The 14133-nt window shown below is 42.3% G+C and overlaps 1 protein-coding gene across 9 annotated transcripts in view; it reads right to left on the reverse strand.

Annotated features, from left to right (window-relative positions):
• Window positions 1-530: 530 nt before the first annotated feature.
• R3hdm1 (R3H domain containing 1) overlaps window positions 531-14133 on the reverse strand; it is a 138633-nt gene continuing 125030 nt past the window's right edge. For all 9 annotated transcript variants that reach the window (XM_059280934.1, XM_059280937.1, XM_059280931.1 and 6 more), the window contains 6 exons: window positions 13797-13900; window positions 10227-10399; window positions 7040-7184; window positions 2950-3032; window positions 2481-2565; window positions 531-1857 (listed from right to left, as the gene is read on the reverse strand). In XM_059280934.1, coding sequence (XP_059136917.1) covers window positions 1496-1857; window positions 2481-2565; window positions 2950-3032; window positions 7040-7184; window positions 10227-10399; window positions 13797-13900 — 952 coding nt within the window. In that variant the 3' untranslated portion in view covers window positions 531-1495. The remainder of the gene's footprint in view (window positions 1858-2480; window positions 2566-2949; window positions 3033-7039; window positions 7185-10226; window positions 10400-13796; window positions 13901-14133) is intronic.

The raw sequence follows: 14133 nt of genomic DNA on the forward strand, positions 1-14133 counted from the left end.
GGAAGCTTTAGGTTTTCTTTCATCATCAGCTCTCAAAGCTTCGAGAATCCCAGACATGGGGCCAGCTTTGAGAAGCCGGGTACTGGACCATGAAGACTGCTGGCATGCAAGGCTCAGACCACCTTCACAAAGACCTTCTGCTGGCCTCTGCTCAAGTCTTACGTTGACATTTTTCTGCTGCTGATGTGGAGAATAACTTAGCTGCTGTGTGCAGTAGTGTGGCTGTGCTGCCTTGACTCACACCAAGCACACGAGGAGGGTGGGTTTTTATTCTGAGGTCTCTTTCCACTGTTCACAGGTCACAAGGCCCTCACTGGTGGCATCAGGAAGGGTAACTTCCCTTAGCCTGAATGGGAGTGCAGGTCCTCTTCTGTTGTCCTGTAAGACTAACTGTTTCTCGTGCTGCTGTTGGTGGGTTCTCTCCTCCTGCCTTTATGTTTCGAGACTGATATGCAACAAGTGCTTTCACCTCATGAACCACCTTCCCTACCCCTAAAAAGGTTTCTAATTGAACAAAGACAAAGTGGGTCTACATTTGTAAACATTTATTCTCTTGAACTGAAAAAGGCTTGCATCAGCACATTGTACAGCCTTGCAAAATTACACAGAAATTGAAAATAAGGTTCCTTGTTCATAAGTGCAATGAATCTTGGATGTCCAGTAATTCGCTGCAAACAATGAAAACAAAATGAAACCACTTAAGAAACTGTCAGCACTCGTCAAGTGCATTTCCTCAGGAGATAAAATATCCACAGAGGAGGATGCAGATGAGTGGCATTTAGTTATTGGAAGGACACTTAAAAAAAAGTGGAATAATTTTCCTGCCTAGGATGATTCCTATTTCTCTGTAACCTAAGTGGTTTGATTAAGAGGCATTGAGAACATAATTACCTTACACTTAATGGCCATACTACCTAAATGAAGGAAGGACTCTGTTGGGGAGTTCTGGATTTCCTGGAAAACTTTTCTGTGTTTAGCAATTCAGTGGAGGAGTAACGTCTAGTTGTGGGTTTCCTTAGCACCCTCAGCACCCCCCGAGGACAGTTTTGACATGGTTTTGACTTGGTTATTCCACTCCTGCATTCTTTTTCTCCCAAAGTCTGAGTTGGTTCACACTGTGCTGGCTGCAGAAAGAAATACAGGTTCCAACTGGTTATAATCACTTTGAAGAATAATTTGCTGTACAATAGAGCTTTGGATCTGATACAAGAATTCAGAAATATAAAACAAAATAACTATAAAAGTTAGGAGGCATCTGAACAGCATTTCCTTAGAAAAAGCTGCTATCTCTGTATCGTTCCTGTGTGGGTTCCTACAGTCACTGGGGTGAAATGAATATCTCCCCCTCCCTTACTGGGTCCCTGGCTTTTCTTCCAAAAGCTGTAACATGTGGCCACACATCCCAGGAGTTTCTATATTAACATCCACTCCACATATCAAGCCAATCAGATGGGAGAGGACAGGGGGATTCTAGAGGGGTCCAAAGGTGGCTGGTTTACTGAGAACTTGCCCTTTCCAAAATGTGGAAGTCGTAGTGCTTCTTGCTCATTCTCAGCTTGAACTTGTTCACTGAGTGGATCTGCTTCTTCAGTGCACTCTGGGCAGCCGAGATGGAGGGGAAGGTGGCTAGGACAGTGTACGTGGAGGCCAGGTCACTGGGTCTAGAGCGCTCGGGGTTGACAGTGCTATCCCCACTGCCACAGCACAGAGGATGACGACGGAGCTGGGGCTGAGACTGCGGGTCCCGGAGCCATCGGATCTTGGCGCCAATTTTAAAGAGTTCCCCAAAAAGCTTTTCGGCTTCCATTCGAGTTATTCCATCTGGTAGTTCTGTGATTTCCAAGACCTTGCCAACAACTAGCATGGAAAAAGTGGGAGAGTGAATGCATACCTATCACCAGGGAAGTTGGATCAAGAATGTTGCCACCCCATTATGACATTATGGAAACTCACAAAACCTCCTTTTCTCTTTAAAGTCATTCCAACTCAGCATTCAGTGCTAAGGTACTGATCTCAGTCTTGACTGATAAGCTGTAGCACTAAACAGTGGCATTCTCTAGACCAGGTTCATCGGGCAAAACTTTTCTGAGCTTCCCACTCCCAATGTGAAATAAAGAGAACAGCACCTGCCCTCCCCACCCACGGCTGCTCGGCACTACTAAAGTATAAAGGCAAAAGCACTTTACCACAGAAAGACAACTTCTCACTGTTTTCCGATGGTGAGAATGAGCCCTTTCTCTCCCTGTTCCTCTCAGACACATCTTTTCCCCGTGACCCTCTTTCTTGCTCCTAAAGCTACCTGCCAAGGCCTTGCTATCTATACGCTCACATCACAACTAAGAAATTGAAGGTGGAGATGGAGTAATTTCTAGGAACTTTTTAAAAGAACTCTAGAAGAATGGAACCCATTTTTTTTTTTTTTGGAACCCACTTTTATGGTGTGGTGGAATGAGTATTCAGACCAATACCTATGGACACACCTGCCTCGCCGGCTCCGAGGTCAGTGGATGCAGCTTTCTTAGCTTGTCTGCGTCCTCGGTTTCCATGCCTGCTGCCAGACGGACCCTAGAAAACCAGGAAGAGTTGCAAACAAAGTTGTCATATTTGAAAACATAGCACCTAAACAAACTTTGGATTTGTAGCCTTGGGACTCTACCTCTCAGCTCACTAGGACCTCTCCAGGAGGCTGTCTTTCATAAACAAGGGTGCTGTGCCTGTGGTTACCCTCATCTTCTGCTATCAGTAGTGAAGCATCACTGAGCTGAGCAGCTGCCACCTTGTTCCTTGCTCTGTTCTACACTGGGCCAGTGCTAACAAGTCTTAGCAGCTGGCTGAGGCATTCACAGAACTTGGCCAGTGTTAACAGCTGGCCTCAGCACCTCTGACGTTCTCAGCAACAGTTAGGGTGTTTAGCAACAAAGTCTGTGGAGTAAGAAATGCCCATCATACCTGTTGGTGTGGAATGTGTCCATGCAGAAGAGTAGGAGGGTTGTACTGCAGGGGCTGGCCAAGCAGTGGATACCTGGCATCGCCTGAAAGTCATTAAAAACACTTTTCATGGTTCCCTCTTTTTGGCTGTAATGTACTTACCAGAGTTTGCTAACTGTTCAGAAAGAAGATAAACATAGAAAACATGTTTGGTGGGAAACAAGTATACATAATGGGTGTATTTTTAAAATTTATTTGTGTTTGTATGTGTGCCAATACTAAATAAATTATGAGGGCGTGTGGAGGCCAGAGGACAACCTGTGGAAGCTAGTCTTCTATATGTAGGTCCTAGGGATTGAACTTAGGGTCATTAGAATTGGAGGCAAGTTCTTTTAACTGTAGAGCCATCTTACTGAGCCAAATATACTTTTTTTAAAATGAAAAAGTTGCTTAACTTCTTCAAAGAGCCAGAGTAAGCTTCTGAAAGGAGAAGAGCTAACTGTCGGCAGGGTTACAAAAGAGGGCTGAGTGGTAAAGACAAGAGAATAGGAGAAGGAATAGAGAAATTGCATTGTATGCCTTGAAACTATGCATTTACTTAAAAAAAAAAAAAAGTTTTGAGGGTTTTATTACCTATGTAGCCCACACTGGCCTCAAGCACAAAGAAATCCAACTGCTTTTGCCTCCCAAGAATTGGGATTAAAAGTATACACCAGAAACGGCCAACTTATTTTTAGTTCTGTGTATATGAGTGCAGATGCCCAAGGAAGCTGGAAGAGGGTATCATATCCTCTAGAGCTGGAGTTACATTGGTGATGTGCTGCCCAATATGGATGCTGGGAACCAAACTCAGGTCTTCAACAAGAGCAGGACTTACTTTTAACTGAGACGCCATCTCTCTAGCCCCATCCTTTACTTAAAAACAAAGTCCTTCCATTGATATTTATTATTTACTGTGTGTGGGCATGCACTTTTCATGACACAAGTGTGGAGGTCAGAGGACAACCTGCAGGAGTCCGTTCTTTCCTCCCGACAGGTGGGTCCTGGGGAATCAAACTCAGACTGTCAGGCTAGGCAGCCATGTCAAGTGTCCTTATATGCTGAGCCATTTTGCCAGCCTTTCACTTAGTATTTTTTTTTTTTTTTTTTTTTTGGTCTTTTTATTATTTTGTTCCCGCCCCAGCTGAGAACCAAACCCAGGGCCTTGTACTTGCCTAGCAAGAGCTCTACCACTGAGCTAAATCCCCAACCCCTCACTTAGTATTTTTAAAAACTAACTTTAAGTATGCCCATGTGTGTGTCCTTATGTGGGTATGTATATAGGAGAGCAGGTGTCCCAGGAGGCCAGAGGTGTTGGATTCCCTCGGAAGCAGAATTATAGGCAGTTGTGAGCTGGTTGATTTGGGTGTTTTTAGTATGTACTTGCTTAGAGAGTGTGAATGACTTGGCTTTTCAGCATCCCTTGGCTCGCCAACTAAACCCACATGGGTGTGGGAGTCAGGATGCAGGTCTGCCGTTGGTTCTCTTCCATTCAGATGGGACACTTGTCACAGTAAAGGCAGAAGCAGTGCTGCTTTCATCTGTACTCTCCTTTTAACAGGAGTCCAACAATTCAGCGATCACCAAGTGCCAAGGACGCACGGACAAGGCATCTTGGGCTCATTCCTTCAACAGCATCCTAACACAGAGAAGTGGGGCACAGACTGACTGCCTGCCAACAGGGATCCTTTCTTCCTTTCTGAAAAATGATTACTTTTATTATTCATTTGTATTTATGTGTGTGCCTGGTGTCTGCAGAGGCCAGAAGAAAGGGGAATCCTTTGGGACTGGAGTTAATGATGGTGGTGAGCTGCCATGTGGGTGCTGGAAACCAAACCCTGGTCCTTTGCAAGAGCAGAAAGTGCTTTTAACAGCAGGTGTCACTGGACACCAACCCTGCTGTTATCTTGACCTTGGACCCTCTACCCTCCATAACTGTGAAAATAGATGTCTGGTCTTTATAAATTAAAAAAAGAAAGAGAGAGAGAGACAGAAAGAGAGAGACAGAGACAGAGACAGAGAGAGAGAGAGAGAGAGAGAGAGAGAGAGAGAGAGAGAGAGAGAGAGAAAGAAAGAAAGAAAGAGACGGGAGGGAGGGAGGGGAAACTGGGACTAGCATGGACTTTTGAAATCTCAAAGCCCATCCTCAGGGACAAACTTCCTCTAACAAGGCCACACCTCCTAATCCTATCAAAAGTTCCACTCCATGGTGACCAAGCATATACGTGTGCTTAAGGGGGTCTCCCTCTCTCCCCCTCCCTTTCTCTCTCCCTGCTCTCTTGGGGTTTCTCTGTGTAACCCTGCCTGTCCTAGAACTCACTTTGTAGACCAGGCTGGCCTCGAACTCACAGAGATCCACCTGCCTCTGCCTCCTGAGTGCTGGGAATAAAGGTGTGCGCCCCCACTGCTTCAGCAGGGCCATCTCTCCAGGCCTCAATTCACTTTTCTAACAAGCACTCTTGTTTTGGATCACTGGTGGCTCAGTAGTGAAAGTGCTTGCTGTGCAAATATGATGATCTATCTACCTTTGATTCCCAGGACCCACACAAAGGTGGAAAGAGAGCTCATTTCACAAAGGTACCCTATGACTTCCACACTTGGAGACCATGTGTGCTCTTCCACCGATCCCATGGCATACATATACAGTAATAACAATAAGTAAAAATAAAATTAAGAAATAAAGTAATTGAAGTATAAAAATTTTAGGAATATACAATTACAAAGGAGAAAATAGTGTTGGAGAAATCACTCAATAGAAGTGCTCTTTCAGAGGACCTAGGTTCAATTGCTAGCATCCACACAGTGACTCACAGCCATGTTGTTCCAGAGGATCTGACACCCTCTTATGGCTTCCACAGACACCAGGCACACAGGTGGTACAGACATACGTGCAGGCAAAATACCCATATTCGTGAAATTAAACTTTTTTTTTTTTTGGTTTTTCGAGACAGGGTTTCTCTATGTAGTTTTGGAGCCTGTCCTGGATCTCGCTCTGTAGACCAGGCTGGCCTTGAATTCACAAAGATCCACCTGCCTCTGCCTTCCAAGTGCTGGGATTAAAGGCGTGCGCCACCCTCCCCCCCAGCATAATTAAATATTAATAATGGATACATTTTTAAAAAAATTAAAAAGGGTGAAAAATACAAGTCACCCTGGCAATTCTATCACTTCTGATAGTCCGGTGTGTATATTTTTAGTCTCTGTTCTATTATACAAGTGTGCTCATTTTTATTGTGTGTATACTATATAATCCTTTTTAAAAGTGAGGTAGAATTAACATACAATAAAAAAATAGGTATTTGAAGTGTGGTGTTCCATAAATTCTAACAGTAGTAAGTCTACGTAACCATGACTACAAAACAGCAAAGGATATTTGCATTCTCCAAAGAGTTATCCTCTTATTTCCTTACCAATTACTTCTACATCTCATTTCCACCACTTTCTGATTTCTAACCTACAGATTAGATTAACTCATCAGTAGGCAAATTTCATATAATTAGGATCCTTATATTCCTGGATTTTTGCTTAAAACAATGAGTAAGATTTACATGTGGCTTGCTTAGTTCACTTTTTTTTTTTTTTTTTTGAGACAAGGTTTCTCTGTGTAGTTTTGGAGCCTGTCCTGGATCTCACTCTGTAGACCAGGCTGGCCTCGAACTCATATTCACCTGCCTCCGAGTGCTGGGATTAAAGGTGTGCACCACCACCACCACCACCACCCGGATTAAAGTTTTTTTTTTTTAAAGATCTTTCTTTATTCATAGAGCAGGGGCACATTAAACTTTGTATAATGCTTACTGAATCAATTTCTTAATAAACAAACTAAAAACATAAAACATTGTGTACCGTTACCATGGAGGAATTACTACGTTTCTAATTAAGCATTAGCACCAAGGCTGATAACATGAGTTTGATTCCTGGAACACGGTAGAAGGAGAGAAGCAACTCCTGCAAACTGTCTTCTGATTTTCACATGTATTCACATACTCACACAAAATAAATAAATGTATGCAGGTGTCATTAGGATGGTTACCAGCTCTCTGAAGCTGTGACTAGTTTCATGAACACTTACCCTGCCCAGGAACAAAAGGTCTAGCGAACTGGGACATGATGGAGAGCGGTGGTCCCGATGGACGGATGGTCTTCAAGGTGGACAGCTGAGCTGGTGCAGGTGACTGCACTGGGGAGATGATGGGGCTGCTCAATTGAGGGCTGTGCTGGAATCACAGCAGAGGGGAAATTAGGTCACACTGGGCAGGCTGTTGCACAATTTCCTTTTGGACAAAATTTTTTATTCATTGAATTATAAACTGATACCTGCTTCAAAAGTTAAATCATTATGAATAATCTTTACCTTCAAACACTAGCAACAGGTTATTCCTATGCATACGTATTCACACATCATCATTACAAAATGAGAACAGACTATTATATTGTTGAAACCTGTTTTGTAACTTGGCAATGATGTTGCTGCTTTTGCAAGAAGAATATATACCTGTAGCCAGAGTTTTCCTGCCTGGCCCACAGTCAGTATCTCATTCTTCTCTAAATTAAATGTTTACAAAATTTCATTTCAAAATAATTTCATCCTTGGGAAATAGTCCCAATATAATACATGCAAAGGATTTCTAAGTTTCCTAAATGGTGCTAATGTTTTCTTTTCTTTTTGGCAGTCTTACAGTATAGCCCTGGCACATCTCAAATTCAATACGCAGACCAGGCTGGCCTCAAACTCATTGGTGATCTTCCCAACTATGCCTCCTGTGCACTGGGTTACAGGGTATGCACTGCCTTACTCAGGCTGTATCTTCTTTCTATTCATTTGCTTCTTCTCTTACAATTATCTGACTTTGTGATGTGAGAGCCTTCTGATAAACATGCCCTTATACCACCATTATATAAGCATTAAAGTGCACTTATAAGATCACTGAAACAATGCTAGGTGATAGGAATTTTTCAGCTCCACAATAATCTATTTTCTTTGGGAGGCAATACTGGATTGAACCTAGGACCTCAAACATACTAGGCCTCTATCAGTTAGCCACATCCATAGCTAACCATGACACTCCTGACCAATGTTGTACACTACGGACTAAAATGATGATGTGGCATACAACATATGCACTTGTTTGGTTTTTTTTTTTGTTGTTGTTTTCTCTGAAAATAATTTGAGTGAGCAGCTCATGATACTCCTGTAGGAGAAATTAATGTCTATTCTCTGAAAATAATGACACTTCATGCTTTATTATTTTATGTATGCAGGTAGTTTGCCCACATGTACTTATAGCACTATGTGCTAGCCTCAAGAGAACATCAGATCCCCTGGAAATGGATTCACAGACAGTTGGGAGCTGCCATATGGGTGGCTGGGAATCGAACCCAGGTCCTCTGGAAGAGCAGCCAGTGCTCTTAACTAATCAACCATCTCTCCAGTCCCCAACATTTTTGTATAAAACCACAGGACCATCACTAAGACATCAATAGCATAATACTATGATCCAAACCACAGAGTTCTTTCAAATTTTGACAGATGTCCCAATAATGTTCTTTCTAATAATAGAGAGGCAGTAACGTCTCCTATATTTCTGGAATTCAGACTAGAACCCAAACTGTCCTGAGCTAGAGCTCCTGTGGTGCTCCAGTACATTTGATCTGGTACAACTTCTCTTGCAGAACTCTGACATCTTTGAAGACTCATTTCTAAAGATTATTTTGAAGACCTTTGTTTTTTCTCCCTGAGATACGGGCTCAAGCCCAGGTTGGCCTTGAACTCATAATTATCCTGCTTCAGTGTCCTAAGAACTGAAATCACAGGCAAATATCATCACTGTGCCTGGCTTGCTGTACCATCTTTTACTAGACAAAATTCTAAAAGTGGATTTGTGAACTAGACTTTGTACTTTGTGTTTTAGAAAACGGGAAACCGTCACCAATTGGCATTCCATAAAGAGTTGTATTAATTTATACTACAACCCCGAAACACTAAGAGAGCTTGTAGCTAGGTGTTTGCTAATATTTTAAATTATGTCTCACTGAACTTGCCCAATTTGAAATATGAAGTACTTTGAGATCAGGGTGAAGCTCAGTGCTAGATTACTTGCCCAACATTCATGAGGCTCTGGACCTACACCTTAGCAACACACACACACACACACACACACACACACACACACACACACACAAAAAAAAAAAAAAAAAAACAAAACAAAACAAAAACCCAAATCAAATAAACACAGTTTAATTGTTTAATGTTCACTGGCTATTTACAGTCTGTTAGCAAATCTATACATGAATTGTCTGTGTGTTCAGCTAAGATTTTATCAAATATACTTGAAATCTTTTTTTTTCTCCTACTTTATCTTTTAAAAGGTCCTAATGTGAGCTGGGCGGTGGTGACACACACCTTTAATCCCAGCACTTGGGAGGCAGAGCCAGGTGGATCTCTGTGAGTTCGAGGCCAGCCTGGTCTACAAAGGGAGTTCCAGGAAAGGCGCAAAGCTACACAGAGAAACCCTGTCTCGAAAAACCAAACCAAAAAAAAAAAAAAAAAAAAAGTTGCTTTAGCCATGGTGTTTCTTCATAGAAATAGAAATCTAATGAAGACACCTGGTTTTTGATTCTTTTTCTTTGTCAAACTTGCAATTCTACTTCAGCTTTCTGAAGGCTGCAAATTTAAAGACATGAACTAGCATGTCCAGCTCTCTTCTGATATATTTTTAGGTTAAATTTATTTGAAATATAAATAAGCTGAGAAGCAAAAGTGAGGTATAAGAATCAAGAGTTTGAGGCCAGCCTAGGCTACAGAAGATCTCATTTTAAAAGTTGGAAAATAGCCGGGCGGTGGTGGCGCACGCCTTTAATCCCAGCACTCGGGAGGCAGAGCCAGGCGGATCTCTGTGAGTTCGAGGCCAGCCTGGGCTACCAAGTGAGTTCCAGGAAAGGCGCAAAGCTACACAGAGAAACCCTGTCTCGAAAAACCAAAAATTGGAAAATAATATTTGAATACTGACATAAATGTCTGGATGTAAGGGCTGTTCAAATGCCCCTATTAATCATAGAAAGATTGCAAATACAGTGTTATCATCCTATGTGATAAAAGGGTTGTTTCTAAATAGCAAACCAAACCATATGTAGTGGCTTATAGTTTTAATCTCAGGGAGGCAGAGACAAGTAGAACAATGTGATTTCTAGGTCACAGGACTGACTACACAGTGAGACTGACTCAAAAACAAACACAATCAGATAACAACACAACTTACCTGGACAATATTGTCTATGCTGCTAAATTCCATGCACTTCTGCCCTCTCTGGTGGTCACAGTAATACTTGTTTTGTTTCCACTGTGGGGGGGAATGCGCCCGAGACTGTGGATTGTTTGGGAGGCTGAGCTGCATCATCACCATTCCTCCACCAGGTGGCTGCTGTGGCACAGCTGGAAATCAGCGTAATGAGTAAAATGAAACTGCGTTTCAGCAGCTATTTTAGAACACTAGGAAAACAACACTAATTTCACATTTCTGAATTAGTTTTTCTAACTATGCATACAAGCTAGATTGAAGCTCTCAGTGTAGCTGTGCTACATATAAGTGGTGTGTGTTTAAAAAGGCATTAAAACAAAGCCTGGAATCCCAGCACTCAGGACCTAAGGCAGGAGAATCATGCCTAGGTTAGCCTGGTTTATGTAGTGAGAACCTATTTCAAATACAAAAACCTAAACTTTTAAGAAAACAAGCAAACAAAGAACTTCTAAAACAAGCAGGGATTCTTCAGACCTAAGTATCTGGAAGGACCTCATAGAGAACAGCACAAAATGTATACTTAAATGTTCCTAACTTTTAAAATAGATGTTTTCTAGATACAGACAAATTTTGTGAGAATTTTACCAAAAATAAAGAGGCATGCAGATTTATGTGAGTATGAGACCAGCAAGGTCTAAAAAGAGTTCCAGGACAGCTAGTGCTATACTGAGAGACCTTGTCTCAAATAAACAAACAAACAAACAAACTGCTGTGGGATGTCTTTCTGTATGCTGTGAATGTATGTGGCTCCCACTGGATTATAAATAAAGCTGCAGTGGCCTATGGCAGGACAGGATGGAGCCAGGTGGGAAAATCTGAAAGAGACAGTGAGAGAAAAAAGGCAGAGACACCAGCCCACTGCCCACGGAGCAGCAAGATGCCAGCCGACCAGTAACACCATGGCCATGTGGCAATATACAGATTAATAGAAATGGGTTGAGTTAAGTTATAAGAGCTAGCAAGAAGCCTGAGCCATAGGCCATAGAGTTTGAAATTAATATTAAAGCCTCAGAGTAATTATTTTATAAGTGGTTGTAGGACCGCAGGTGGGAGAGATTGGTCTGGACCTTGGGCCGAGTGGACCAGAAAACTCCCCCCTACACCCAACTAAATCAAAAAGAAAATAACACCAAAAATAGGAGGAAAGGTTATACCTGTACAGGGCAAACTAGCAAAGTTAGTAGCTTCACCTCCTTTAGTCTGCTTTCTCACTTGAAAAAGGAGGCGAGGCAGGACCTTTAGAGAGGTTGGCTTTAGAGAGGTGCAAGGGTTGTAGGTATGTAAAAACACTTTGCTAAGGGCTGGGCATATTGTTCAGTGGGTAAAGGTGCCTGCCGCCAAACAGGATGACCTACCTGAATTTGATCTCTAGGACCTACACGAGGGAAGCCAACAACCCCTGAAAATAGTCCTCTGACCTTCACATGTGCACTGTTGAGCGAGACAGACAACCATCCCTAATAAACACTTTGCTAACTGTGCAGTACAGGTATGTAAACAAGGGTCCCTTCTTATTTCTCTTGCATACATACTACTGCCACAGCATTTAAAAATATATTTATTTTGTGTGTGTATGCATACACAAAGACACATGCATTGAGTCATGGCACATGTAAGGAGATAGGACAACTTCCATCTTGTTAAGGCAGGATCTCCAGCTGTGCTGTATATATACTCCAAGCTTCATGGCCCACGAGCTTCCCAGTGATTCTGTCTCTGCCTTTCATCTACCATAGAAGTACTGAGATTTCACAGGTGTGCCACTATATCCTGGTTTGTTTGTGTTTTTTGTGGGTACATGGCAGGAGTAGTGGTGGTTGAGACAGGGTCTCATTTTAAAGACCTGTCGGGCCTTCAATTCACAGAGATGTGCCAGCCTCCGCTTCTTGGGTGCTGTATTAAAAATATGCACCACCACACTTCGTTTTTGTTTTTTTAAAAATGTGTGTTCCATGGATCAAGCCTGGATTGTCAGGCTTCGGTGGCGAGTGCCTTTACCCACTGAATCATATCCCTAGGTTCCATTTTTAGTATTAAGTATGTACTTCACCTGTTATCAAGAACATTAAGCTGTGTGAAATAGGACCTGTGCCCTTGTCTTAAGGATGGTAGTTCCAGTCCCCTACATATAAAACCAGCTTGACTGGGCAGGATGTCTCAAGGTCTCCTAAAAGCCTCAACTGAAAGTGGTTCAGGCTGGATATAACCACGGTTAGTCATTTACTGACAATCACTCATTGCTTATCTGTCAAAAACCACCACAGGAAAATACAGTGCAAGATCTTATAGAAGCAGAGCACAGCATTAAAGCTTTTTAAAGCTCTGAACAAACTTGAAAAAGAGAGGATCTGGGGGACAGGCATTTCTAGAAGGAAAATCGGTAAACCAAGTACTTGTGGTATCAAAGTGTAATTCTCAGCACCCAGGAGGCTGAGACAGGAGAGTAGCCTTGAATTTGAGGCCAGCCTGAAGCAGAGTGAGCTGTAGGCTAGTTTGGCCTCGACCTAGTCTCAAAACGGGATAAAAAGAAAAAAAAAAAGTGTAGGGAGAAATAAGGTTCTGTGTGAATGAGCACACATGTGTGACTGGGAGACTTGCTTATGAGGGAGGGAGGAAAAAGGGCAGTCCATTTGAGTTTTATGTTACATGTATGGAATTTTGTTTGTGTGGATGTATGTGTGCGTACCATGCATATGCAGTGTCTGAGGACTCCAGAAGAGGGGAATAGATCCCTTAGAAGTGGAGTTACAGCCGGATGTTAGCCATCATATGGGTGTTAGGAACTGAACAAGGGTCCTATGGAAGAGCAGCCAGTACTCTTAACTGATGAGCCATAGCTCCAGCCCATGTTTGAGTTTTTTATTCAGAGAATGATATGAAGAAATTTCTGTTTCAGGAAAATAGTTTTGTAACTATGTGTGTGTTGGAAAATCGATAAAAGCAATAAAAACATAAAATAAATAGAACACATAAGAGATTATTGCAAAGACATGAAAAAAGACTAAAACCAGCACAGTGGGTAAGAAGTCTCTGAAGAAATAGTCACTGTGTTTGTGACAGGGAGCCACAGAAGAGTCATGGTTCTGAGACCTCTGCACTAGTCACTAGATGGAGGCTGTGCTAAGAGATGTAAAAAGGAAGAAATATCGAGTCTAACATGATTTTAAACTTCTGGGTAGAGATGTCCAGTAGACAACTGGCTACATGATTTTGTTTAAGTAGGAGCAAGATTTGCCAAGTGTTAGCGAAAGGTAGTATTTGAGGCCTTAGGCTGATCTGATTACCCAGAAAGGTCTAGAGAATAAGAGAGTTTAAGAAAGGATCCCCAAGATTACCAACCCAATAAGAGGAGAATGAAGGCAGAAGAATGGGCCTAGTATCAGAAAGGGAAGGTGTGAGCTGCACATGCCAACCTGATTCAACACAGAACATGACACATCTGAGTGAATGCCAGCACTCTGAGAGCTAAGAACCAGTCAATTCTCCTCAAATGAATGAACCATGACCTCTGCATCAGCTGTCTAGACATACCTGCACATTGGTGGCCTTGGAGCTGTTGAGAACTGCATGGCGACGTGGTTCTAGGAAACTGTACTTGTTCTGACCCTGGATGTTGTAAGTAACCAACTGCAGAGCTATAGGATAAAACACCAAACACAGAAAACAGTACAATGAAATGCAGATGACTGAGAGCCTGAAATAAACATTCCTCCAAATCTATTTAAATGGATATATTTTTCAAACTGGCAGGCAGGAGTCAAACCTCATTTTAACTCTTTTTTGAACTGTGATCACTCAGTAAAAACCACTTTACGTTCACAGCACCAACCGAGACACTGAAAACAAAACTCCCAACCCTATCACTGAA

This window comes from Peromyscus eremicus, chromosome 15 (genome assembly GCF_949786415.1).
Source record: "Peromyscus eremicus chromosome 15, PerEre_H2_v1, whole genome shotgun sequence".
NCBI lineage: Eukaryota > Metazoa > Chordata > Mammalia > Rodentia > Cricetidae > Peromyscus > Peromyscus eremicus.